The sequence below is a fragment of the Chrysemys picta genome, chromosome 6 (assembly GCF_011386835.1).
Source record: "Chrysemys picta bellii isolate R12L10 chromosome 6, ASM1138683v2, whole genome shotgun sequence".
Taxonomy (NCBI): Eukaryota; Metazoa; Chordata; order Testudines; family Emydidae; genus Chrysemys; species Chrysemys picta.
This window is the reverse complement of record NC_088796.1, coordinates 5,915,416-5,943,282: the sequence shown is the minus strand read 5'-3', so window position 1 is coordinate 5,943,282 and position 27,867 is coordinate 5,915,416. Positions and strand designations below refer to the sequence as shown.

Here is a 27,867-nt window from a genome sequence, read left to right as displayed (position 1 = left end):
GAGATCCTCTAAAGAGCACGCACACACGACCAAGGACAAGAGTCTTTGCTGTGCTTCTAAGAGGCGCAGCACAGAATGAGTAGCCGTGAGAGAGTAGCCTAAGATGCCTTTAAGCTGATACTAGTCTTAGGTTGTTCCCTGACCCCCATTGTAACTGAGACAGCCCTGAGGGACTGTCTACATTACAGCAGCCTCACTCAGTTGCCCGATGGATGGCAACACAGATCAGAATCTCTGCAGTGCTGCTGCCCAACTCCTAACAGGTTCCTGTCATCCTTAGCCCTGTCCCTGGCCTGCCCCTTACACCAGGAGTTAAGGGGGTCCTTGCAAGACAGTTTACTGTGGTTACTGTCCTGAGGGAATCTGCCCCCAGCTGTATCAGGGACTTTAAGAGCCCTTTGTCCAGCCCTTTTTCGCCCCAACTGTCTTGGCTTTGAGGATGGGTGACAACCTTTGTTCAGTGTAGTAGCAATAACAGGGATACACAAGAGGACACTCGGTGATCCACTCACTCATACCTATTCCATTCTGAGCTAGGGAATTTCGCATTTAGGATGCTGCAGAATTACATGTGTGGAATCGCTCGGCTTTGTTTTTTCCACCTGAGTGATGGGTTTGGTGTATTATTTCCAGGGGTGAGAGTAACTTAAAGGACTTACCAGTACGCCGGAGTCATGAGCAGGGCACGTGGCCTCAACCGGAAGAGGTGGGGCCTTTAAATACCCGGGCCCTTTAAATCAAGATTTAAAGGCCCAGGGCCTCCGGCTGCGGCTGGGAGCCCCAGGGCCTTTAAATCACCCCTGGAGTTCCCAGCTGCAGAGGAGCAGAGCCCCTGGCCCTTTAAATCACCGCCGGAGCCCTGCCATTGCTACCCCAAGGCTCCGGCAGCGGGGCTCGGGAGGCGATTTAAAGGGCCCAGGGCTTCGGCCACTGCAGGGAGCCCCAGGCCCTTTAAATCGCCAGCCTGGGGAAGCTGGTCCAGTCCAGCACGGCATACTGGCTCTTGCCGGTACGCCATACCGGACCAGACCGGCTTACTTTCACCTCTGATTATTTCCATAAAGAAAAAAAAGTTAAGAAACTTAAACTTCCACTGAAGTTTAGAACAGAGCCACTTTCAGCCCCACTCAATACTGTTCTGTCCACCAGAAATCCTAGCTAGTCTGATTGAGTTGCACAGACTTTTAAAAGCCACCCTCCATTTTTACACCTATAGATTGTGCAAGTAAATAACTACAGGTGCAACGGCTGTCCCTTGGACATTATCTACTGAGTTATTGAGTGTTGTTTAATTAGTGGTGTGAAAACAAAAGCTCAATGAAGGCAGGGTTGAACACTTGATCCAGTGATGAAGTCATGTGGCTGATCGAACTTTCCTTTCCAGCTTTGTCCTAGCAACACTTGGACATCACACACTGTTAGTCTGCAAATCGTCCTTTCCTTTCTCATCTCCGCCTTCCAGTGCAGTCTGATTGTGAAAGTCAATTAGGAGTTTGTAGGCTAAGGCACCAGCAAGACTTCCCAGGGTTGGCGCTACAAGTGGGACCCACCACCAATAATCTCCAGCCCTAAAAGAAAAGACAGGACAGGTTTCTGGTGAATCAGAACATTTGCTTTGCTGTCATATTCTACCCTAGGTAAGCGAAGTTTGTCTTTGCTACAGAGTCAAGTTCTAATCTAGCAAAGTTATTTTTCCCCACAGAATGCATTCATACTGGAGGGAGGTGAGCTATGTTATTATTTTGCACATTTATAGAGCTTTCTGTCTGAGGATCTCAAAGACTTAAAGGGCTCAATCCAAAAATCAATGGAAAGATTCTCCTGGATTTCAGTAGACTTTGGATCAGACCCTAGATGAATTAAGGCTCAGAATAGCCTTTGAGGTCTGCAGGTATTATCAACATTTTACAGACGGAATCAGAAAGAGAGACGGCCAATGCCTTTCCCAAGGTCACACAGGAAACCTATTTCAGCATAAGGAGTAGAAACCAGGTCCGAGTCCTTTGCTTACCCACACGACCATCTTTGCTGTAATGGGAATTGCAATCTGCATGCTGTCATACATTGAAACAATGTGTGACTCTCATGTAATCTCACGGTGAATGGCATTTGCCTATATCCAAATCCACTACAAGTAGATCCCGGTGCTGTTGAAATGTGTTTTGATTATTTGATGGCTCACCCTTAGCTACTATTTTAAAATACGTTAGACAAAGCAATCAGAATTGGACCAAGATTCTGTGCCAGCCAGGCAGAATGCTGGGTGAATGGTGTGGCATATGAAAGAGCAGCGTTCCCACTGGAGTAGGGAACCGACTTGCGTACTGGGATTCCAGCTGGTCAGAGATTAGTTTCTCCCTTTAAGTGCTTTTTAAATAAGGGTTAATAGAGTTTACCTTGTATTAGCACATTTTTCAGGTCACATATTTGTGATCAGTACAGTGTAAAAGGAGAGAAGGTAACTTACCTAAAGACTTCAGTTCCCCACCCTGCTATTGCAGTAAAGATCCTTGGAGGCAGGTCCCTGGAGGGGTTTATTGCATATCCAGTGTTTATTCCCATTGTCATGCCGATCACTAACACCAGGAGCCCAGTGATCACAGGCTGAGTGCCCTCTAGGGCTCCATTATTCTTCTTGTCATAGATGGCAAGAATGCACAACATGAGCACGGCTGTGGCAAGGAACTGTGGGATCGGGAGAAAGCACAGGTCAGTACAGAAGTGCATGTCGAGGCCAAAAGGCGTCACTGGAACATGTGAAAGGAGCAGAGCCCAGAGTCAGGAATCAGGACCTGCAGCAGAGCTAATCGCTAGGCAACCTTGTCAGGACAACTGACCTGCAGCAGCTGCTTGATTAGCCATGTCACCTGATTAGCTGCAGGGGCCCAGCAGGCTGGCTCTTAAGCCAACAGCCGCAGCAGCTCACTGGCTTCTCAACATGCGTACGGGTGCATGCTCCTGTGTTACCCGGTTCCTGCTGCTCCTGCCTTGAACCCCTCCTTGATCCCATGTTCCCTCCAGTTCGACCCTGGCTTCTGACTACTGACTCTGGCTTGATCCTGGCTCTGGTATCCAGTTCCTACCCTCTCGTTTGACCCTTGGCTTTGGCTCTGGACTACTCATGCCCACTCTGATCACTAGGCATGCTGGCCGCTCCAGTTTCTAGGCTAGACCACCCTCATCCTGGTTGACTGACAATTTGAAAAGATACATTATCCATGGACTAGCTGGATTGTGAAGCATTTCACCTCCAGGTCGCCATTTTGAATCTGGCCAAGGTTGAGAGTAACCAGAAGTTGTTAGTATCTCGTCACAGCCAGCCTATGTGGAACAAACAGAGGATCTTGCCCCATTCCAAATGAGTGTGTCCACAGTACAATAGCCACTAACATAATTATACGTGTGTAAGTGTGTCTATATAAACTATTAGTCATGTCCCTCCACCTCTCAACCAAAGTACCTTAGTTATTCTGAGTCCACTTGTACCAGACTCAAAGGGAGCCATAAAAACCTGTAACAATGAACCCAAATAGCTTTTCTAGATGTAAAAGTGTCGTGACTTTCAATGCATTATGTCAGCCCCTTCCGGGGCAAGACTCAGGGGATCTGCGCCCAGTGGGGAAGCTGTGACTCCCCACTTTCTGATGGAAAAAAGCTCCCATTTCTAGCCCTCCAGCATCCCAGCCATCCTGGGCCAGGATTCTGTTGGAGATGACTGCATTTGTCCCTCCCCACTTTGTGAGAATTTGCCCATAGATAGTAAGGTTCTGCCTTTTGCAGCCATTCCACACACACATCAATGGGAGCTGAAGACACTACTGGGAGCTCTCACTCTCATTCATCTTCTTCCCCAGCAGCGATATACTCTACATTGCCTAGAAGACAGAACAAATCTGGGGACACCTGGAGACTCTACAACTGTCACTATGTTACACACCATGGCCACTCAGAACTTCAGCAGGACAGAACCCAGATCCTCCTGCTCCACAGGCACGACGGGGACAAGGGAGGCGATTGTAACTAGAAGCTATGGGATGAAACCAAGGAATAGCTTAGAGACATTTCATATTAGACCAGATGACACACTAGCGATAATTAGGGAGCTGGAGGGAATTGGTCCTGCGTTGGCTGGAGAATGGATTAGAGGGCTCTACAGCCTCTGTCCCTCCTCAATCAGGCTGTTCCCCATGTGGAAGAAGGAGCAGGTTTGGCCCCCAAATGACAAATCTTACAAGGATCAGTGGAGGCTCTGGCTCCTTCTGCTCCCCTATTGGCCCCCCAGGTTCTCTCTGCTCCCGCCGTTGGGACAGCTCCTGCTGGAACTGTGCAGACATGAACTCTGGGCCCAGAACCCTATGTACAGGAGGGTTCCACAGCACCAGAGCCCAGATGATCAGTAACTAACCCACACGCTCTGCAAGGTGGATGGCATGACAATGCCACCTCCACCCTTTCCCATCCCTCAATCAGGCAGGAGCTTATACCCTGCAGTGCCCTGGGGAGTGGAAGAGGGAGCAAACTGCACTGTGAAGTGGCTTTCCTGCTGCTGTCCCCCACAGGTCGGGCTTGCCTGGATCCCTACACAGAGAACCAGGGAAGGGTTTTTAAGGTGGACTGCAGTCATGCTGATTGCTTGACAGCTGAACCGAGCTCCATGGCCAGAGTATTTGGGTTCTGAGGAAGGCTTGTGATTCTCACCTCCTGGACTAGTGCAAGCAAAACATGTCTTGGGAAGATGCACTCACCCTCACAGTCACCAGGATTGCAGCCAAACTCACAGAGCCTCTCTGACCAGTTCCTGGCAGGGCAGGGGTCTCTGCCTTGAATTAGAATGTTGGCAAGTAGTTCTGGCCATAGCACGGTGGAGATGCTGCACCCACACAGAGAAGTGGGGTCACAGAGCAGGGAAACAGCAACCCAAGTTATGGTCCTGATGAACCCCAAAGAGGCTCCTTCACCCATATATATGAGACATGAATTTTTGCCTTATGTTTGGAAATAAACAAAGAGGGAGTGTTCAACAAGAAACCTGGAGTGGGGTCCACAGCAAAAGAACTGCTAACAGAAGATGAATCACAAACAATAGAAGAACATTGTTTACATGGATTCCACATGCCAGCAAGGTGAGTAACGCCCCTGTAGAGCAGGACTGCTACAGCGCTGCCAAATTACTGCACAGCCCAGTGGTAGGGTGACCAGATGACAGGAAGAAAATATCGGGACACAAGGGGGGGGGGGAGGGGGGGGTCACTGGCGGAGCAAAAAAAACCAAAAAACCGAGTGCTGGTGTAAGGACACAAACAGCTCCCTCTCCCAATTCCCTACTGTGACCCAGTGCTGCTGGCAGTCGGGGGCGGGAGCTGAGAACAGCCCAGGGCTGCGGGCAGTCAAAGGAGATTATGCACCCTTCCTTAGGTATGCATACCTTCAGCCTCTGGTTTTTAGGAGGGGGGGGGGGGAGAGAAACCAACAGAAAACAGCTGAGTGCTGCCGGCAGTCAGACGAGAAGAAAAAAAAAAGCCGAGAACAGCTGAGTGCTGCCGGCAGCCCGGCAGAGAAAAAAAAAAAAAAAAAGCGGAGTGCAGCGTCCCGACCGAAGATCAATCGGGACGCGGGACAAATGCCTAAATATCGGGACGGTCCCGATTTTATCGGGACGTCTGGTCACCCTACCCAGTGGAGACGGCGCAAACCGTAATTTCATCACAGCAGACACAATGTTGAAGGAAGGAATGATGTTCTGCATGTCACTCCATGAACAGAGGGTTAAAGGCCTTTAGGATCTGAGCCCGAGAAGCGCTCCCGTAACTCCCATGGACTCAAGCAGGGCCTAAACCCTCAGGTAATCCTAGACACAATCACCATTCCAGAGCACATCTCTGCCCTCTCCGCCAGCAGCAGAGGATTTACTCACAATGCCAGAGTTGATGGCTTCATGGAAATTAACATACAACCAAGCAGCAGCCTGACTGCTAGCAATGAGCAAAAACAACCCACCAATATTCCCACAGCCGGAAGCCACCGCTTTAGGAGCCACACGCTAAAAGAATGAAGAGTGAGAAGGGGGGGAAGTTAGTCATAAATGTGCAGCACATGGAGAGCTCATCCTCCAGACTTCACCCCGTCCGGGTCTACCCTAGGAGCCTCATTCCAGGCACCTAATTCTCTCTATGCTGCTCCGCCATGGGGCTGAAGTCACAAGATCAGCCTTTTCCTAACAACTCTCTCCACCAGCCTATTCGGAGCTGGCTCAGAGACCCCTCCATGATGCACAGGGAGCAGAGAAGCCCCATATGTGTCTGCCCTTCCCTCACTGCCACGGGGTGTGAGTGGGTGCTGATGCTCTCCTAACCCTGGGTACATTTCAACGGTGATGGACCATGGAAATAATTTTTGAAAGAAACCAAACAAAAAACTGTAAAAAGCTTGAAACATTCTCAGTAGCAACCAAGTGCCTTACAGAGCAGTCACCTGTTGGAACAGACAAATGCGCTCCAAACGGAGCTCTGCTTCGGTACTGATCGTTCACTCCCCCATACTAAGGCTCCAGCCAACCCTCCTCTGTGCTCTGTTTCCGTGCATCCATCTGCCAATTAAGCCACAGTACTTCAGCTAGTCACCTTTAAATTCAGCCCGCTGTGCCGCAGCCAAACATCCTCCACTGTACGCTCATCAGGGCAGTTGATGTGTCTTCTACAGGGCTGAGCGTGCTACTGCTGCTTAACAATAACAGCTGTCTGCATTAAACCTGCAACAGCACCTAGTCACCAAGCCAGGCAGCTGTGACCACAGCTGTGCTCCAAACACAACAGTGACATGGCAGAGAAATCCTGAGTACTGACCTCATTTACAAATCCTCCCAGCAGAGTCATATACGGAGCAGGGTAGGTGGCGAAGATCCCAGCTGTGCCGTTAGGTCCCGTCACAATGAAGTGTCCGTCCGAGTATTCACACAGCGCATCTAGGAGAAAGGGGAGACATGGGGTTAACCCTGCTGCTGACGCTGGCCCACACAGGGGCCCTCAGGCTGTGGTGATGAGGCATGAGGGCAAGCTGAGGAGGGACAGCAGGATGGCCCCACCCTGACTAAATGCAAACACATTGATTGCAGTCAGGACAGGCACAAGACAGAGTGGAGGGGGGGAAAGAGACGTGGCCAAGCAACCACTCCTTTCCCAGGAAATGAGTTCATGGATATCTTGTCTCCCTGAGACTTTGCCCAGCAGAACTTTATTATGTCCACAGGCTCCCAGCCCCCACTGACAAGCAGAGGCTTGGATGTGAACTCTGCAGGTACTGGTGAGGAAAGCACTGGGGCCTATTGGGAAGAACAGAGGCTGCTTCTCTGCTCCCCCACAGATTTTTCAGACATGCCTGAGCTGGCCCGTAGCAGCTCCCCCTCCTGGGAATTGCTGGCAGAAAAATAAATGCCAGTCCCTTCTTGTCCAGACTTTCAGTGGGGCTGAGCCCCCCCACCCCACCGCACCCCACCCCAGTGGATAGGGCTACCATATTTTGAGTGTCCAAAAAGGGGACACTCCACGGGGCCCCGCCCCCAGCCACGCCCACGCCCCACCTCTACCCCTTCCCCAAAGTCCCCGCCCCAACTCCGCCCCCTCCCCTGCTTCCCACGAACATTTGATTCGCGGGAAGCCTGAAGCAGGTAAGGGGGGGTGTGGGGGGAGGAGGCGCGGCCCAGTCTGGCCCCCCCGGCGTCTCCAGCCTGGGTTGGCTCGGGCCCTCGGTTGCCGGCCCCGGGCCAGCACCCGGCCGAGCACCCCCGGCCCCCGGCCCAGCACCGCCGGCCCGGCCCCGGCCCCCGGCCCCCAGCCCAGCATCGCCGGCCCGGCCCCCGGCCCCCAGCCCAGCATCGCCGGCCCGGCCCCCGGCCCCCGGCCCCCAGCCCAGCATCGCCGGCCCGGCCCCCGGCCCAGCATCGCCGGCCTCGCATGTCCCGATTTTCCTGGACATGTCCGGCTTTTGGGGATTTCCCCCCGGACGGGGATTTGAGGCCCAAAAAGCAGGACATGTCCGGGAAAATCCGGACGTATGGTAACCCTACCAGTGGAGGTCAACAGCAGCTGCAGCTGCTCAGTAGTTTTTAAAAGCAGGTCATATCCGCCTGCCTCCTTTGCTATGTCTGCACCCCTCCCTTTGGGATCCAGACCTCGCCACAGTAACCTCAGCCCCTGGGACTCCTAGCAGGCCTGCCTGCAACGTACTACACTTGGGGTGGCACTTGCAGACCTTTGAAAGCATCGGCTGTCTCAGAAGGCAGCTGCCTGACCACTAGGCAGCTTTAGGCAATGGGACTACAGGACACCTGCTTTCCAGCAAATGCATTGCCTTCCTGGGTGCACTTCAAGCTATTGGCTATGATCTATAAGGCTATATGGGTAGGGCGGCACTGCAGTGTAAGCCCAGGGTTTGAACTCAGGCTCACGCCTAACCCTCCTTCTGTCTACACACAAATTGTGCTAACCCAGAGTCCCACAACCCCCCCCGGTGCGGGGGGTTCGAGCATGAGTCAAGTTGGGACACAGAGTCCATGCCCTATTGCTTTGCAGTATAGATACAGCCCCACTGAACTCATGCTCTGGGAGTCCACCAAAAGTATCCCACATGCTGACTTTCTTTGTCTTCTGCATAGTCAAGTTTGATGGACAGTCATGTTTTCCCATGTTGCACCATGAACAAAAGGCTAGAGCAGCCATATTTGGAGAGGGCACTAGGAAGTCTGGGATATGGGTGGTTGGACTCAGGCTCGCAGTATCCAGTGTAAATGCTGGAACCCCAGATTAGGTTCTGGGGCTCAACACTTCCTAACTTGGGGTTACAAATGAATATAGACGCTCAAGCCCTAGGTTAACAAACCCAGGGCCTGCTAACTTCAGTTCTACCAACCCTGGGCTTACACTGCAGTGCAGACATATCCTATGTGGCTAGCCAAGAGCTGGCCCTCTCCCCCAAGACACAACAGTAGATGAGGTAGTGGAGGACTCAAATTAATGGTCCCAAGACTTAGCTGTCTGGAAGCTGCTGCCAGGAATTCTCAGCTGAGCACACTGGGATTTGGTCCTTAAGGTGGTCTGAATAAGCCCAACTCTTTTGGTCACAGTGCAAAGCCCATCTCTCTTGTCAGGGGCTTGCTGGAGGTGGGTGGGAGGGGATAGCATTGAGTTGTCTATTTGATTATGAACAGAGATCCCGAGGCAGATAAGAGCGCTCACCTTCTAGAGATCTAATATAGGCAGGAATATACTCAAGGACAAACATAATAGTGTGGTTACCACCTGGGATCAAATTCAGACTCAGCTTTGCAGGGACTGAGTCCCTACAGGGAGAGCCGCAGGATTCACATCCCTCACTGGGAGCTGCAGAAGACTCATCGCTTCAGTGGATCAGGAGCAGCAAGTGAACCAATCCATTCCCAGCAATTCCCAGAACGTTGGAAAAGCAGCCATACCGTAGTACATGCAGAACACTAGGGATGCTGCCAAGAAGGAGCCCAGGAACTGGCCGATTATGTAAGCTGGCAGCTTTCTCCAGGGAAGATTTCCTAAGACGCAGTGTGTGACGCTTATTGAGGCATTCATATGAGCTCCTGTTTAAAAACATACATATACATGGATAAATACAAACACACACACACGTATTTATATACACATTACATCTGCTTCCTAAATAACGTGTCTGTGGCAGTGCAACAACTCTAAAGCCCCATAGTTGATGGTCAACACTGAGACTAGGCTCCTGCTCCCAAAACACCAAGTGCCAAGAATTCAGAAGCTTAGATCCCCTGCAGACAAGTCCCCTCCATGCTGGAGCAGGTGAGCCAGCCGCTGCAGGAAATAGCAGGGGTGCCCCTAGCAGGTCTGATTCTCCGGTGCCTTGCACCTTGTGTCGTCATTTGCACCTGCGGAGAGCAAGTGCAAAATGCTACCATTGGCATGGAAGAGATCACCAGCGTCCCAGCTCCTGTGCTGCCAGTGAGTTAGTTCATTGCTCCATCGCACGCATCAGGGAGCTTGAGATGTTCTCCCATGCGTTGCTAAGTTGCCATTTGTTTCCGGCACAGTGAGTGCAGCAGGGAACAGACCTATGGGCTCGCTGGGCCCTGATTCATGTCCTGCACCTTGTAAAACAAATCACAACAGTAGCACTTACACCCACTTGCTATCGCGCTCCATGGGTGTAAATGAGGACACAAGGTGCCGGGTGATGGTGAATCAGGCCCCATCACAGCTCCATGCTGGGTTCTGAGAAGTAACACACTGGCTGAGCATCTCTGCTCTACAGTCCCGGTGCTGTTCCACTTTCCCCTGCAGCCATAAGTTACATGATGACAAGCAACCAGGGCCTGACCCTAAGCAGGGCAATGCAGACTAACCTCCCCTAAAGTCAGGGTCTCAGCACCTCTAAAATCAGGCCCTACGTCTGGTTTTAAAGTAAAAGGTTGAGGTACAGGGAGGGTGTAGCGGGGTTAGGGTGACCAGACAGCAAGTGTGAAAAATCGGGCCAGAGGGCGAGGGGTTAATAGGAGCCTATATAAGAAAAAGCCCCAAATATCAGGCCACGCCCCAATCAGGGCCCAGCTGGCCCTATAAAGGCTTGAGCCTGGAGCTCAAGAAGACAGTCTCTCTCTGCTTGTAGAGAGAGAAGGGCCTGGCTGCAGGTGAGCTGAGCAGGGTACTGAGAGTGGAGCAGGGCTGGGGGAAGGCTAGAGGCACTGAGGAGCTCCAGCCTGAAAACCCCCCAGGCTGTGGGCCTAGCTGAGGGCCTAAGACCAGTACCGGGGCTGCAGAGGGGCAGCCCAACTATAGAGAGAGGCAGCAGGTCCAGCCCAACCTTGCCTGTGATGAGTGGCATGTACTGCAGTCTGCCCCAGGGAGTGGGGCTAGATGGTGACTGGCAGTAGCCGTACACTGAGGCGAGGTGGGGTTAGTGGGTGGGGGTTCCCCTGGGGGGGGGGGAGACCCTGAGACTGAGGGGTTCTGCAAGGGGGGTAGAAACCCAGTGAAGGGGCACTGGGGTCCTGGGAGGGACGCGGGGGCCAGAGAGCAGTAAGGCAGATCACCAGCCTGCAAGGGGCGCTCCTGGCTGAAAAATGAGCTAATTCCTGAGGACGACCAGCAGGAGGCGCCGCAGGGCTGAAACAAGCCCTTATAGAGGGGATGACAAGCCCTGGGATTTCCAAGTGAGAGCCATAGCTGAAGGGCTGAGGAGCAAAGCCAAAAAGGCAAGAACACACTATATCTGAGCAATACCTGCCAGAAAGGTCTTCAGCTTAGCTCTGCTTTGGGAAGCGTGTTCACACTGTTATTAATCATTCCTTAGATTACAGTTATACCCAAAGGAACAGTCAGCATGGATTCACCAAGGGCAAGTCATGCCTGACTAACCTAATTGCCTTATATGATGAGATAACTGGCTCTGTGGATGAGGGGAAAGCAGTGGATGTGTTATTTCTTGACTTTAGCAAAGCTTTTGATACGGTCTCCCACAGTATTCTTGCCGGCAAGTTAAAGAAGTATGGGCTGGATGAATGGACTATAAGGTGGATAGAAAGCTGGCTAGATCGTCTGGCTCAACGGGTAGTGATCAATGGCTCCATGTCTAGTTGGCAGCCGGTTTCAAGCGGAGTGCCCCAAGGGTCGGTCCTGGGGCCGGTTTTGTTCAATATCTTCATTAATGATCTGGAGCAGTGGTCCCCAACGCGGTGCCCGCAGGCGCCATGGCGCCCGGCGGGGCATTTATGTGCGGCCGCCTAGTGCCAAGCAGGGGAGAGAAGCCGTGGCCCCGCATCTGCCGTGGACAGAGAACTCCGGGGCTGCAGGCTGCAGGCGCCGGTGTTTTCCATCCCCGGCAGGCGCGGGGCCCGTCTAGTGCCCAGCAGGGGAGAGAAGCTGAGGCCCCGCGCCTGCTGGGGACACAGTACTCCGGGGCTGCAGGCACCGGTGTTCTCTGTCCTTGCGGCTTCTCTCCGGCTTCTCTCTGCGTTGCCCAGAACTGCCGCCAAAAAAATAATAAATAAATCACCGCTCCGACTCTGCCGTCCCAAGAATGGACGGAATGCCGCCCCGTAGCATGTGCTGCCCTAGGCACGTGCTTGCTCCACTGATGCCTGGAGCCTGCCCTGTATGCGAGTATTCTTCTGCTGCACTGATACTGCTGTTTATTGTGCTTTGCGATTTATTTATTTTTTAACATTTTGCCCCCAAATGAGTGGTTCAAATAAAAGACAACATACGTATTATTTCAATGCAGAGTGGGAAGAATCCTATTGTTTTATTGAAAATAAAGGGAAATGTGTTCGCTTATTGTGCGGGGGTGCTGTTGCAGTGCCGAAAAAACATAATATCGAACGCCATTTCCAAACTAATCACGGCTCTTTTGACATTAGCCATCCACTTAAATCTGAGTTGAGAAAGGTTTGATTTGAGTTGATTAATTTTCTTCTATCTGCCCAGCAATCTCTTTTCACTAGACAAGTGGTAAAGTCTAAAGGTGCTACTATTGCTTCCTTTAAAATTGCTCATCTGCACGCAAAGAAGAGAAAACCCTTTCAAGATGTGAATTGTTGAAGGAAGCATTTTTGACTGGTGCTGATTGCCTGTTTCAAGGATTTCCTAACAAGGGTGAGATTTTGTCGGCAATACAAGACTTGCAGTTTTCAGACAACACAGTTACGAGGAGGATACATGCAATTTCAAGTGACATGCAAACTCAGCTAAAGGATGACTTGGAAATGTGTGACTGGTTTTCACTGCAATTCGATGAGTTGACAGATATATTGGATCCAGTGCAGTTGGCAGTTATGGTGAGGATGGTATTTAGTGACTTCACCATAAGAGTTACTAAAAGTATTGCCTACGAAAGGGCGAACAAAGGGTGAGGACATCTATAATTTATTCAAATCATATGCAACATCAATTAGTATGCCACTACACAAGCTGTCTGCGATCACCACTGATGGGGCACCAGCAATGATGGACAGCGCCAATGGATTCATTGCACTCTGTAAGAAGAAAGAATCCTTTCCAAACTTTATGTCTTATCATTGCATTATCCACCAAGAAGCTTTGTGCGTCAAAGTTCTTTCTTTTCAACACGTCATGAATGTCATTATTAAAATAATTAACTCTATTCGAGCTAAACCTTTGCAACACCGACTTTTTAATGCCCTGTTAGAAGATGTTGATGATAAACAATCTGATTTTATCTTGCACACAGAAGTACGATGGCTGAGCAAAGGTAAAGTTCTTGCATGTTTTTTAAGCCTAATTGAAGAGATCAAAGAATTTCTTAAGTCCACAAATCAGAACTTCGAGCAACTAGAAGACTCCAACTTAATGGACTTGGCTTTTCTTGCCGACATCACTGACAAATTGAACATTTTAAATCTTGAGCTCCAGGGAAAAGACAAACATGGTTCAAATGATAGGTTCTGTAAAATCATTCAAAGCAAAACTGATCTTATGGATGTCACATATGAAGACGAAGTATCTCGTACATTTCCCTAGTATGAAGAAAATGGTATGTGACAGTGATTTTAACCCATCACCATTTGCTATCCACATTCAAATACTTCTGGAACAATTTGGAAAGAGATTTCACCAGTTCACCATCACTGAGCCTGTAGTTGCCTTTCTTGTGAATCCTTTTACTTGCCAAATAGAGGTAACAGAAATGTCTACATGAATTGTGAGACTCATTCAAGTAAGAACAGAAGACGTGGAACTGGAGATTTTGGACCTTCAAAATGATATTGTTCTAAAATCCTGTGCAACAGATGAAAACTTTTGGAATCTGGTTGACTGAAAAAAGTTTCCTGCCTTAAAAAATGTAGCATACAAAATCAAATCTTATTTCGGTTCCACTTATCTATGCGAAGTTCTGTTTTCAACAATGAACATCATAAAATCAAAATACAGATCTCGGCATACAGATGCCCATCTTGACGATTGCTTACGAACTGGAATATCATCCTACTCTCCCAATTACGAAAAATTGGCTGAAGAAATGCAGTGCCAAAAATCACACTGACTTTATTAAAAAAAACATGTGAATTAATGATACCTATTTTCCATTAAGTGCCGATGAGCGCGTATGATTAACTTGTGTTTAACTTTTTTTCATATGTGTTTGTTTGTTTATTGAAATCCAGATACAAGTAACAATACAAAGAATATTTTTAATTAACCATAACTGGCTCTCTACGTTAAAGTAAGAATAATAAATATATTTGGACCAGCAGTTCAACAATGTTTTACTTTTTTAAAATAAATAAGATGAAAACTGTTTCTGGTATTTATTTTGTAAAAACTCCTTAATTTTTCTTACAGGTAAATAAAAAAAGAGCAAATTCACATGGTAAGGTGAAAGAGTGATTGCCGAATAATTTAATTAATATATTTTATATGTAAAATTACCTTTTTTATCTTATGGATTCATATAGTATGTAATATTAAATATGATGTTTTTCGTATTATTTAATGTACAAATACAAAATAAGCCTTGAAAAATTGTTGGCACCCACCACACTCTTCTGAAAACATGAATGTGCTACTGGCCACAAAAAGGTTGTGGACCACTGATCTGGAGGATGGCATGGACTGCACTCTCAGCAAGTTTGCAGATGACACTAAACTGGGAGGAGTGGTAGATACGCTGGAGGGGAGGGATAGGATACAGAGGGACCTAGACAAATTAGAGGATTGGGCCAAAAGAAACCTGATGAGGTTCAACAAGGACAAGTGCAGAGTCCTGCACTTAGGACGGAAGAATCTCATTCACTGTTACAGACTAGGGACCGAATGGCTAGGAAGCAGTTCTGCAGAAAAGGACCTAGGGGTTACAGTGGACGAGAAGCTGGATATGAGTCAACAGTGTGCTCTTGTTGCCAAGAAGGCTAATGGCATTTTGGGCTGTATAAGTAGGCGCATTGCCAGCAGATTGAGGGATGTGATCATTCCCCTCTATTCAACATTGGTGAGGCCTCATCTGGAGTACTGTGTCCAGTTTTGGGCCCCACACTACAAGAAGGATGTGGAAAAATTGGAAAGAGTCCAGCGGAGGGCAACAAAAATGATTAGGAGGCTGGAGCACATGACTTATGAGGAGAGGCTGAGGGAACTGGGATTGTTTAGTCTGCAGAAGAGAAGAATGAGGGGGGATTTGATAGCTGCTTTCAACTACCTGAAAGGGGGTTCCAGAGAGGATGGATCTAGACTGTTCTCAGTGGTACCAGATGACAGAACAAGGAGTAATGGTCTCAAGTTGCAGTGGGGGAGGTTTAGGTTGGATATTAGGAAAAACTTTTTCCCTAGGAGGGTGGTGAAGCACTGGAATGGGTTACCAAGGGAGGTGGTGGAATCTCCTTCCTTAGAGGTTTTTAAGGCCCGGCTTGACAAAGCCCTGGCTGGGATGATTTAGTTGGGGATTGATCCTGCTTTGAGCAGGGGGTTGGACTAGATGACTTCCTGAGGTCCCTTCCAGCCCCTGATATTCTATGATTTGTATGTGGCCGATCAAGTCCAACATGGCTTGAAAGCGCACTTCCAGCAGGAAGGCCCTGGCTCGCATGGAGTCGAGAACTGATAAATTCTATGTGTTGAACCAGCATTAACATGGATTTTTCCATGTTTATTAGGAGACCCAGAGTACTGCAGGTGGAGCACACCAGATTGAGGCTCCTCTGGACCTGCTCCACAGACTTGCACCGATCCCCATTGGCATCAGCGCTGGGAGGACCCTTGTGCCAGAGGTGCGCTACGCACCGAAGTTCATAGAATCATAGAATATCAGGGTTGGAAGGGACCTCAGGAGGTCATCTAGTCCAACCCCCTGCTCAAAGCAGGACCAATCTCCAGACAGATTTTTGCCCCAGATCCCTAAATGGCCCCCTCAAGGATTGAACTCACAACCCTGGGTTTAGCAGGCTAATGCTCAACCACTGAGCTATCCCTCCCCCCACTTGAAGTGCTGGATGCCGTATCGGGCCGCTCCAGCTCCGAAGCTGGGCGCAGGGCAGCCTGCATCAGGAGTGCCCTGAGGCATATGTCGTGCTCTCTTTGGCTTGGTCTACACTACCCCCCTAATTCGAACTAAGGTACGCAACTTCAGCTACGTGAATAACGTAGCTGAAGTCGAAGTACCTTAGTTCGAACTTACCTTGGTCCACACTCGGCAGGCAGGCTCCCCCGTCGACTCCGCGGTACTCCTCTCGCCGAGCTGGAGTACCGCAGTCGATGGCGAGCACTTCCGGGTTCGACTTATCGCGTCCAGACTAGACGCGATAAGTCGAACCCAGAAGTTCGATTTCCAGCCGTCGAACTAGCGGGTAAGTGTAGCCAAGGCCTTTGTGTCCGTGGACAAAAGTTCTGGCAGATGCGACAATGCTCCTTTATATGTTCCTTAATCTTTTTGTCTCCTTGTTGCCATCCCTTCATTTCTCTAGGGACTGCCTGCCAGGGATGGTGTCACTTTAAACATCCAGAAGCATTTTAAACTGGGCAACATGGAAATGTTCTCTGGCTTCCAATCGCCGTGGGGTGAGATGGCCTCTCGCTGTGGGAGGGAAACTCTGTGGTTCGTTAAGTTTTCCCCAAACGCTGCTTTGAGAGTGGGGTTCGCCACACACCCTCCAGCACCATCCTGGAATGAACACGTGGGACCATCTCTAGATCAAGGAATCCCAGAGCTCTGGGCAGATGCAGGAGAACCACAGGGCCATCTGCGCAGAAGCGGAGAGCCGTGCACAGGTGGAGATTTCAGTGCTGAGGCTCCTTGCTGCACGCTGCTCCTAGAGGAATGGAATCTCCTCCACTCAACATTTCCACTTTCCAGGCTCTTAGCACCCAGATGTGTTACAAGGCTCTCCCCTCAGCCATTCACTCGCTGGGGTTTGGCCTGCACTGCTTGGATAGCAAAGCACCAGTTCCTTTTCCCAGGAGGTACTGAGCATCTCCCATCGAGTGCCCCAGAGCTGAGGGTGCTCAGTGCTTTGCAGGATCAGGCCCAAAAGAGTAAAGGAGGCAACCCAACCATTCGGCTGTACCTCTGGCTCACTTATACAGACTCCAATGAGCTTCCTGCATGCCACCCACTAGGATATATCCAGTGTCCCTAGGGGAATCTGCCATTGCCATGGGGCTGGACAGTTGGCCACTACAGGATGCACAACACCATAATCCCTGGTACTAGCACATTTCATTGCTGTCCTACTCACCAGAGATGCCGCCGGCTGCATGAATCCCCATAGTCACGCCAATTCCAAATGCCAAGTTGATGCTCAGATACTTCCCAAATTCTCCTTTTCCTAATATCACCTGAGCAACACCACCTATACCAAAGAACTGATGCAGAGAAAAAGAGTCGAGCGTCACACAGTTTGCTATGGCTGCTGGCAGGCAGGACAGCTCACCACCCTCTAGAAATCCTTTTCACAGCTCGTTTCTAGCTCATTTCAGAGCACCTTCTTTTCCAAAGGTGAGTCAGTGGGAAGCCTAAATGGGGATATTGTGGGGGTGGCGTGGGGAGGGAACAGAGGGAAAAGCCAGGGATCAGCAATTTTACATAAACAAACAGACCCAAACCCACAGGAATTTCTCCAATGATCCATGGGCAGATTGTATACATTCATGTGTCCATCGCCTCAGTGTTGCATTTGGAAAGCTACAGCTACCTCAAAGTCACATCCACACATGTGTGTTTTAGACAAACTCAGAGACCTGGGATGGGATCTGGAACAGATTTGTAACAGGCCCTGGATTTGATTATAGAATCGTAGAATATCAGGGTTAGAAAGGACCTAAGGAGGTATCTAGTCCAACCCCCTGCTCAAAGCAGGACCAATCCCCAGACAGATTTTTGCCCCAGATCCCTAAATGGCCCCCTTAAGGATTGAACTCACAACCCTGGGTTTAAGCAGGCCAATGCTCAAACCACAGAGCTATCCCTCCCCCCCATCACTATCAAGCTCAATCTCAGTATCTTTATACATTTGCTTTCTGTGCTCTCAGTAAAGGATTTCTTTTCACTGCTCCTCCTGTCGGCTGGACCAAACTCAATACTTGAAGCATGTGTGCTAAGACTGCTCAGATAAAACTCTAATCCCAGATCTGTGACAAATATATTGTTTTTATAAACTTCTCTTTCTTTCTCTCTTGCTGTTCCCTGGCCCTCAGGAGCTAACGAGGCCCTTTGCTGTCAGGCCCTGATCCAAAGCCCATTGAAGTCAATGACTCTTTCCATCACTTAGTGAGATTTTATTAGGCCTGCAGTCAACAGAAGTGACCAGGACACACGTCCTTTAGAGTCAGTTGGCAATGCAATTATATTTCTGTGAGTCAGCAGAGTGAGCTACCAGAGAAATGTGACTTTTCTTTACTCTGGACTTATTGTGAGTTATCTCCATGAATTTCCTTGCCTTCATTGGAGTGGTCAGTGCCATCACACAGTGAATCACATCATGGTCCTCAGTGGCTCTACTGTTCTCGAAGCGCCTGGTAAAAGAATCACTGCCACACTACAGCAAACAGTAAAGCAGTTCCCTGAAGTTCTCTTAGACCATCCCAGTTCTTCATGGGTTGTTTCGCTTCCAGTCACACCTGATTATTACCCAGCTATTTGCAGGCAAGCAGAAGCTTTCTCCTTTCTAATGAACCTGCTCCTCCTGATTCAGCTGGTGAATCCCTTTCCATTATACACTGAGTAAGGCAAGTGCATTGTAAGGACACTGTCGCCTGATTGCTGGCCCCTTTAAGGAGAGTCCAGGGCCAGGCTACCGGTGGCAAGCTAATTTAAGGGGAACTCGCCTTGCTAGACAGTTAATTGAATAATGAGCATCTGAGCCTGAAAGGAGGCCGTCAGGGCCCAGTTGCAGGGAGGTGCTCCTAGAGAGAAAAGGGATAGAAGCACATGGAGAAACACAGACCCAAAAGAGGAGGGCTGTGAAATTTCAAGTTTATTCCAGCAGGGGAATTTTGTCTTGGATCCTTTTGGACTGTGTGGGGCTCTTAAGGGGCCCTGATGGAAGGGAAACTGAGGTACGATGTGCCTGCAGCACCACACTAGGCCAGGAGGGGGCACTAGAGGGCAAGTGTGCCCTGCAACTGGCATCCTGCTAAGGCGGTGAAGAGCCCACTAAGTCACTGTATATTAGTCACAGACCCTGATGCACATCATGGACCCAGTCCATGGCATTGGCTCTCTAAGGGTCTGCAGGGTACAGAAGGGGATTGTTCCAATTGCAGATGGCTAGGCACATGGATCGTGGGGATTTTGATGATATTTATTTATATTCTAAAGTATTAATTTGGCTTGGAACCCCTCATTATTCCTGCTGCTCCTGGCCTCCCCTCCAATGTCCATTATGCCCACTTATTGTGTGGCTTGCTCTAATTCAGGCTGTCAGCTCTTCAGGGCAGGGACTGCATGTAATATGTGTTTGGGTAGTGCTGGCATGCTGGGGCCCGGTGCTGCCTGGAGATACTGTAATGCAAACAAATGGTAACAAGAATCCTAGAAGATGCTGCACTGCACATTGCCAATCCTTCTCCGTGACAGACATATTACAGGGAAGGGCGGATGCTGCAAGGGTGTGTCCATGAAGGCTACAGTGATAAAGTGTTTGCTGCCCAGCTCCTAATGGGAGGGGCCAATGTGCAATATCCCACAGGGCCACCTCGTTCATCTGTCTACTCCATTTCTTAAGGAGGAAGATTCTAAGTCAAGATGGTCACAGGTTGAGAAGATGTTGATCTCCAAAATGCCCGTGGGTCCCTCTCACATCTTCTAGTTGACAAGAATCATAGAATGTCAGGGTTGGAAGAGACCTCAGGGAGTCATCTAGTCCAACCCCCTGCTCAAAGCAGGACCAACACCAACTAAATCATCCTAGCCAGGGCTTTGTCAAGCTGGGCCTTAAAAACTTCTAAGGATGGAGATTCCACCTCCTCCCTAGGTAACCCATTCCAGTGCTTCAACACCCTCCTAGTGAAATATCAGGAGGTAGCCATGTTGTTTTTGTGGATACAGACTAACAAGGAGTCCGGTGGCACCTTAAAGGCTAACAGATTTATTTGGGCATAAGCTTTCATGGGTAAAAAACCTCACTTCTTCAGATGCATTTGAAGAAATGAGGTTTTTTACTCACAAAAGCTTATGCCCAAATAAATGTTAGTCTTTAAGATGCCACCGGAATCCTTGTTGTCCTAGTGAAATAGTATTTCCTAATATCCAACCTAGACTTCCCCCACTGCAACTTGAGACCATTGCTTCTTGTTCTGTCATCTGTCACCACTGAGAACAGCCTAGCTCCATCCTCTATGGAACCACCCTTCAGGTAGTTGAAAACAGCTATCAAATCCCCCCTCACTCTTCTCTTCTGCAGACTAAATAACCCCAGTTCCCTCAGCCCCTCCTCGTAAGTCATGTGCCCCAGCCCCCTAATCATTTTCCTCCACTGGACTCTTTCCAATTTGTCCACATCCCTTCTGTAGTGGGGGGCCCAAAAATGGACACAATACTCCAGGTGTGGCATCAGCAGTGCCGAATAGAGGGGAATAATCATGTCCCTCGATCTGCTGACAATGCTCCTACTAATACAGTCCAATATGCTGTTGGTCTTCTTGGCAACAAGGGCACACTGCTGACTCATATCCAGCTTCTCGTCCACTGTAATCCCCAGGTCCTTTTCTGCAGAACAGTTGCTTAGAAAGTTGGTCCCCAGCCTGTAGCGGTGCATGGGATTCTTCCGTCCTAAGTGCGGGACTCTGCACTTGTCCTTGCTGAACCTCATCAGATTTCTTTTGGCCCAATCCTCCAATTTGTCTAGGTCATTCTGGACCCTATCCCTACCCTCCAGTGTATGGAGTCCTGGCTCCAATTAGGCAAAACCACTGAGAAAGATCCTTGCCTTCCTGTCTAGTAAAGTAGATGCAAGGCTCAAAATTCCATCTACTGCATCACCAGGCACTGCTCCAAAATATCATCATTTTGTATTTTACCTTTGGGATCAGCCAGAGTCAGGTTAATTAACTCCAGCTCTGCTGAGTTGCCCCAGATTGCAGCACACTGGGTCAATGCAAGTCCCTTTTTACACTTAGGTTCCACTTTTTCTTTCTCGTATTTTTAAAACTAAAATAGAAGCCATGAAAGAAGAAAGTTGTTTGCTGAGCTTCTAGTGAAGAACTACACGTGTATATGGCCGAATTTTAATGAGTTAGGCGTATACTGGTGTGGGTTTGCACATGCAATCACCGCCACGGCAAGCAAACACGAGATGTTTATGCATGCAAACAGCCAGGCAAATGTATAAAGAGTCACAGGCATGTGCAGCTACCCAATCGTAATTACTATTCATATTACCATAATGCAAGGCCAGGATTGCACTGAGAGAGGCATTGTATAACCATAACAGAGCCAGCGCTTGCAATCTAAGTGCATGTACATCAAATCTACATGTACAGCTGCTGGAGTTCTTTAGAGCAATGGTCATATTCACCTGTGTCTGTCCAACACCCACCACAATGAAGACCTGAACTAGACTGGGCCTTTCGAGTCTTTCACAATACAAATGCATAAGAATAATAATAGCACTTTTGCATATATTAGCAACTGCATGCCTGAGAAACTCAGGCCATCTCATGGTAGGATACCATTAAATACATACATTGAAAGACATTTTGTCACTATTTAGGAAGAAATCTAGCTGGAAAACAGGTGGGTCTCATACTAAAGGCCTGTACCTGCTTCTACGGTCAGTCAGTGTGTGTAGGAAGTAATATCAAAACCAGGCATGATCAACAACAAGGGGGGAGATTTTGTGTGATCTGGAGATCAACATTTGCTAGGATAATGCAACCCGAGGCTAATTCCCAGTTTGCTTTAATTACAATAATTAAAATGATCAGATAATGTGTTCTAGCTTCAATGGGTTTTTACAAATGTTAATTAACCCCCAACATGCCTGGGAGGTGAGTAAATATTATTGTTCCCATTTTACAGAGAAGATTTTAGGAAGTGGTAATTGTCAAAGTCGGGATTAGAAGGCGAGAGGTCTGCTCCCCAGCCCTGTGCTCAGATCCTGCCATTGGCTCACTGTCCTCTTGGACAAGGCACTTCACTTCTCTGCCAGTTTCCCCATCTGTATAATGGGGATAATAATACAGACCTCCATTATGTGTGCAGAGAGAGAATCAGCACAGGTGCCACCTTGACATAACCAGCTTTTTGCTAATAATTAGTTGCTGCATGGTGTCATTTACTATATGTTTGTTGTTCTTTCATAGAAGAAAGAACAGGGGTACTTGTGGCACCTTAGAGACTAACACATTTATTAGAGCATAAGCTTTCGTGGGCTACAGCCCACTTCTTTGGATGCAGTAGCCCACGAAAGCTTATGCTCTAATAAATTTGTTAGTCTCTAAGGTGCCACAAGTACTCCTGTTCTTTTTGCGGATACAGACTAACACGGCTGCTACTCTGAAACCTTTCATAGAAGAGAGTCATTTCATCCCCAGGCTGCTCCATTCCTGATTCTCCTGATCTCTGCCTCTGCTACCTTCTGTCTTGTCTCTTTCCCCTTGGAGCATTTTGATAGACTCTCAAGGCTCATACAAAGCTCCCAGACATGATAACCACAGCTTAGAGTTAACCATTAATAACCTGCCAGCGCTACAAGCACTGAAGGGGATACACAATGAGAACAGCACATTTTTCTAGTGAACTGCAGGTTCAGCAATGTATGCATCAGTCATGCACGCACTTTCACAAACAGTGTCTCTTCCTTACCATCAGGAGGAACGTCCCCAAGGCCTCAGCCAGCGCCTCCCGGACGGTTCTGTTTTTGATCGCGAGCGCTTTCTTAATTTTCTCCAGCATTTTGCTCTCTGGCTTCGGCTCACAGCAGATGGTTTCCCTGTTGTGAGAGCAGATCTCATTGCACAGAACTATGTTACCCTTTGAAACTTACCACCTTCCCTTCATTCTCTCACAGCTCAAATCATTTGGTTAAAGAGAAACAAACCAATGAAGAAACCACTAGCCTGAAAGTCCTTTCTTTTTTTTTTAACCTTTCATCTTTGCACTGTGAAATACCAGGGCAATTATGAGCTAAATGAATATTACACAGATTTGCATTTCTGCTATGAGACAAAACAAACCCTGCACGTCGCAATGTAGAGTCTGTCCCCATGGAGATGGACTATAAACATCTTGGTTATGTTCCTAGAACCTCACTAATTCTTCATAATCTTTTACACAAGGCACACGCCAATGAATACCTCAGATTATCCGTGTTTTGTATTACAGTGATCTGGCTTGTGTGAAGGTGCCAATGCCCTTTAATGGATGGAATTAGAACAGCTCAGCAGTGTGTCATAGGCTCTGTATTGAAACCAGCTCATGGAGATTTTTCTTTGGCTTCTATGCTTTTAGTGCAGGAGAATCAGAGATCTGCCCCTGCTATCACTTCGAAGTTCTGAGTGACTCTGGTGTGCAGCAAAGTGACATTTGTGAAAAACCAGGTGGCCAGAGATCTGCTACTGTCTAATATTTCAGTTCGGAGGATGGTGCTACAGGAGAACGTTTTAGTAACTCGGTAGTTGGGGGCTCTTCCCTTTGAGTCAATAAGAAACTATTATAAACCCCCTCTTGACTTCATCTCCTCCTCTACATCTCAGGCCCTTATTATTGTGGATTTTTGGATTCAGTATTTTCTGATTTCACTTGTTTCCATTTAAAAAAAATTAATTCCATCTTTATGAGTTTTTTTATCAACATTGTTTGATACATAGACAACAGTTAAGTAGCCTTCCTATAAATGCATAAAAAGTTCAGAATTGGATTGCAATGGGAAAAACTGACTTTGCAAAAAAAAAAAATCCTATAATTTAAACAAAATTCCTTCAGATATACAGTATACGGTAAAAGTAGCACATTTGAAATGACTTTTTAAAGAGGCATGCAGTATTGTGACCAAACTGACATTGCTGAACAGTAATACGAGAAGTCCATAAAAGTGTGAGTGTGAGAGAAAGTGTGTGTGTGTTGGGGGAGTGTGCGGGGGGAAGGAGTGTGTGTGTGTGTGTGTGTGTGAGTGGGGGGAGTGTGTGCGTGAGAGAGAGAGAGACAGACAGTGTGTGTGTTGCGGGGAGTGTGTCGGCATGCTGTCTCTTTAAGCAGAGCACTGAACAGTTGTTCACACAGCAGCCAGCAACAACCACTCCTGAGCCAACACCCAGCTCCTCAGAGACCAGGGACACCGCAGGGGGAGGGGGACACCCCAACACTAGGCCTCCCCCCCAGCTCTGCACAGCACAGCAGATCAGGAGGCTCCCAGCAGGAGCAGCTGACTCTCTGCAGGTAGCTCAGCTGGGCAGCCCGTCCTGCCTGTCGCTGCGGTCCTAGTGCTGGGGGCTCCAGGGAGAGCAGGAACCTCGTTAAAGTTCAGATTCCCTGAGTCCCTCCGCGTTCCTGTTAATGCAGATTATATAGGGCCCTATATGTCCCATCCACACTCCAATCACCTGTCCACAAGCCAGGGGAGGTCCTGTAAAAACTAACTCATGTAAAAACATTGTCTTACGTCCTCTCACATGAGAGTGAGGGAGATTGTTCTCTTGGGATAACACCTATTGGCTAATAGATAATTGACTGTGAATGACGTTGTGGTTTAAATCAACGGTTTAGGGGCCACAAGCTGGTTTCAAGGGGCTGCAGGGCCCAGGGCCGGCTCTAGAATTTTTGCCGCCCCAAGCAAAAACAATTTTGGCCGCCCCCCTCCCCCCCCCCCCCGTTTTTTTCTTACTCCACCCCCTGGCCCCGCCTCAACTCCGCCCCTTCCCCAAATCCCTGGGGGGGAGGGCGAGCAGCGGCGCGCGAGCGGCAGCAGCAGAGGTGAGTTAGGGCGGCCAGGGCACATTTTTAGGGGCGGCATGGCTCCTAAAAATGTGCCGCCCCAAGCACCAGCTTGTTTTGCTGGTGCCTAGAGCCGGCCCTGGCCCTGGTGCCTCGCAGGGCTAAATCCCTGAGCCACTCCCAACACACTGGGCTGAAGCCAGGAGTCTCGAACACACACACGATTCCCACTGGGCCCTAGAGTTTTTATAGTATGTTGGGAGGGCATCAGAATGAAAAAGGTTGAGCACCCTTTGTTTAAATAAGCATAGGATTTACAAGGTATAATACACACACATGGTTATGGTAGCCAACAAGGACAACAACGTAAAAAACACACACAAGCCTCATAAAATCCCAGCAGCAAGAGATGGAAATCACCCATTATCCAGTTCCCCATCTCTTGCCAGTGCTGGACTGTCCCCTACAAAACTCCTTGCCATTTACTATTAATTAAAAGATCCAAGTGATGAGGCTTCCACCATCTGTCAGGAGTTGATTCCCCAGCTTAATAAATCTCACTGTGGAGAATTTTCCCTTCTATTCAACCTACATTTTCCCTTAATGTCATCCCAATTGCTTCCATACCTCTTTAAATAATTATTTGACATGCTCAACCTCCATGTACCTGAAGACCATTATCAAGCACAACTCTTAGTCGTCATTTAAATTCAACACATTTACCACCTTTTAAACTCTTTTCTCCTGAGTCCAGTTCTCCAGCTCCTTGATTTCTTGTCTTGCTCCTCGCTGTACTTTCTGGGATGTGTCAGTGTCCTGCTGGTACCATGGTGCCCAGAACTCTCACATAATTCCAAGTGCAGTCACATAAGCACTATATAAATAGGCCCTGTTACTTCTTTATTCTGTCACATGAGGTCAATGCAGATGATGCGCCCAACATTCCATATGCAGCATTACTGCATAGGACAACTGTCTTTTGGGGTCCACCCAGACCAATAAAAAGTTCTGTCACCACCTGCCCTGTAATTTTGGGAGCCTTTGTGATGTGCAGCTCTGGTACAATTCCCTGACACCAATACCCTGCCCACAAGCATAAGGTGTCATCCTAGCTCTCACCAGCCTAGTTACACTTTGCAAAGTGACATCAAGAGCCCTTCCAGTTCCAGGTCTCCCCAAATCTGTCTTCCCCAAGTTCTTACTTACAGACACTCAGACTCTTCTCCTCTGGTTTGTTAGCCCCGAGGGTGTGAAACCAGCCCACTGGTGATCAGCTCACTTTGGCACACATGCTCTGCACACTTTGCACACCAGAGAGACCTGCTTGGGATGAAAATAAACAAAAAGTTTATTTAATAGAAAAACCACAGATTCAAAGATGAAATAGTGTGGGGAAAGCAAACATATCCAAGTTACACAGAAAATAAACATTAGACACAACCTGAGGCTTTACACTTCTATATTGGGTAAAATCCCTTTTTTAACAGGAGTGACCTATTGCCTTAAAACAGTTTGCCAGAATACGCCCTGCTACAGTGAGATCTGTGTTCATGGACGGCCTCCTGCCATGAAACAATCCCCCGAGTTCTCTTTCTGCTAGTCTGAAAGCTTCCTTGACCAATTTGTTTCAATGAATATTAAATTTAAAGAAACTATACAGGTCAATAAAATACCTCAGCACATAGGAGCCTCACGACACAGGACAATAACTTCTCCTCTCTCTGCTTCATCTTCTTCTGTCTCAGCAAGGGATAGTCTTTATGGTCTGGAGGCAAATCCTTATCTTTGGGGAGAGTTTATTAGCCTCGTTATGCTGTTTAGCTAAATATGTAATAAATTCCCAGGCTGCCTGAGTTCTTAACGGCCATTTAATTGGGAAGGATGATAATCACGCTGTCACCAAGGAGTCCTGCCAACACCTTGGGAGACTCACTTCCCCACCAGAGAGCTGAGCCATTGCCTGAAGTAGGAATCGTACCAATGCCTGGCCAAACACGATCCTCATGGCTCCATATATAGTTTGAGTTCTATGCAGTGTAAACACATACTTACACTGTTGATGGAAAGTACAGAAGTGTGTCCCAGGCAACCATGCTCCAGCCTGGTGATAGAAGCCATGAGTTTCTGCAGGTGCTGTCTTTCAGATAAGATGTAAAACTGAGGTCCTGGTCATTGGTGGCCATCAGAGATCTGTCAGCACTTCTCTCATTAATTGAAATGTAAGTCAGCCTAAATTTCCTTGTAGCTCCCAAAGGGTCTTCACTTTTCAGACATATTTTACTCTTTTTTACCCCATGGTAAATCTCATGTATTTGCACTGACTTTGATGGAGTCACTACAGATGTAACCAAGAGCAGAATTTCACACCAGCCCTCGCATTTTGTAGGCTGGCCCCGAAGCAAGGAAATGGTGACGTGATGCAGAGCTGTTTCTGGCTGGCCATCCAAAAGCCTGTCAGAAAAGGCCCCTGCACCCGTTACAAGTGACCCAGGAACAGAGCATGAAATCTCCCCATGGCTAGAATGGAATTAGGCCCAGCCAATCATGTCACTGAACTCACGTGACAAGGACTAATGCTGCTGATGCCCAGAAAGCTTTGTATATTAGCAGGTGATGTGCTCAATTTGGGCTTGCACTTGTTCCTGCTGAAGTCAAGGACGTACCTCCCATTGACTTAAGTGGTGGAGAACTGGGTACAAGATATGCCCCACCCGGTTACATTCACAATGAGCCCTCATGTTCAGTGTTGGTGTCACGTGTTAGCTAACCTGCATTGTTTTGCAGCATAAAATTCACCTTTCTTCCCTTCCCCCCAGATAACATGGCTTCATTGCATGAGGAACGAAGCAGGGCTGAGAGAGATGGGTCTCACAGCCCCTGAGCTTGGAGCAGGTGCTGAGGCAGCAGTCTAGTTGCCACAGCTGCCATTCCATCTTATAATCTGCAAGAGAAGACACAACCTCCACAGTCACCATAAGAGAGTGCTGTCTCTCCTCTAACACA

The 27,867-nt window shown here is 48.4% G+C and overlaps 1 protein-coding gene across 1 annotated transcript; it reads right to left on the bottom strand.

Moving 5' to 3' along the window:
* Positions 1-1,259: 1,259 nt before the first annotated feature.
* On the bottom strand, positions 1,260-26,171 carry LOC101948044 (aquaporin-7). Its single transcript, XM_008166365.3, has 7 exons — positions 26,071-26,171; positions 22,798-22,924; positions 17,231-17,357; positions 9,467-9,604; positions 6,843-6,961; positions 2,468-2,685; positions 1,260-1,568 (listed from the first exon to the last, which is right to left on the bottom strand). The coding sequence occupies exons 2-7, from the start codon at positions 22,885-22,887 to the stop codon at positions 1,409-1,411; spliced, it is 852 nt and encodes a 283-aa protein (XP_008164587.2). The 5' UTR covers positions 22,888-22,924; positions 26,071-26,171; the 3' UTR covers positions 1,260-1,408.
* Positions 26,172-27,867: the final 1,696 nt, after the last annotated feature.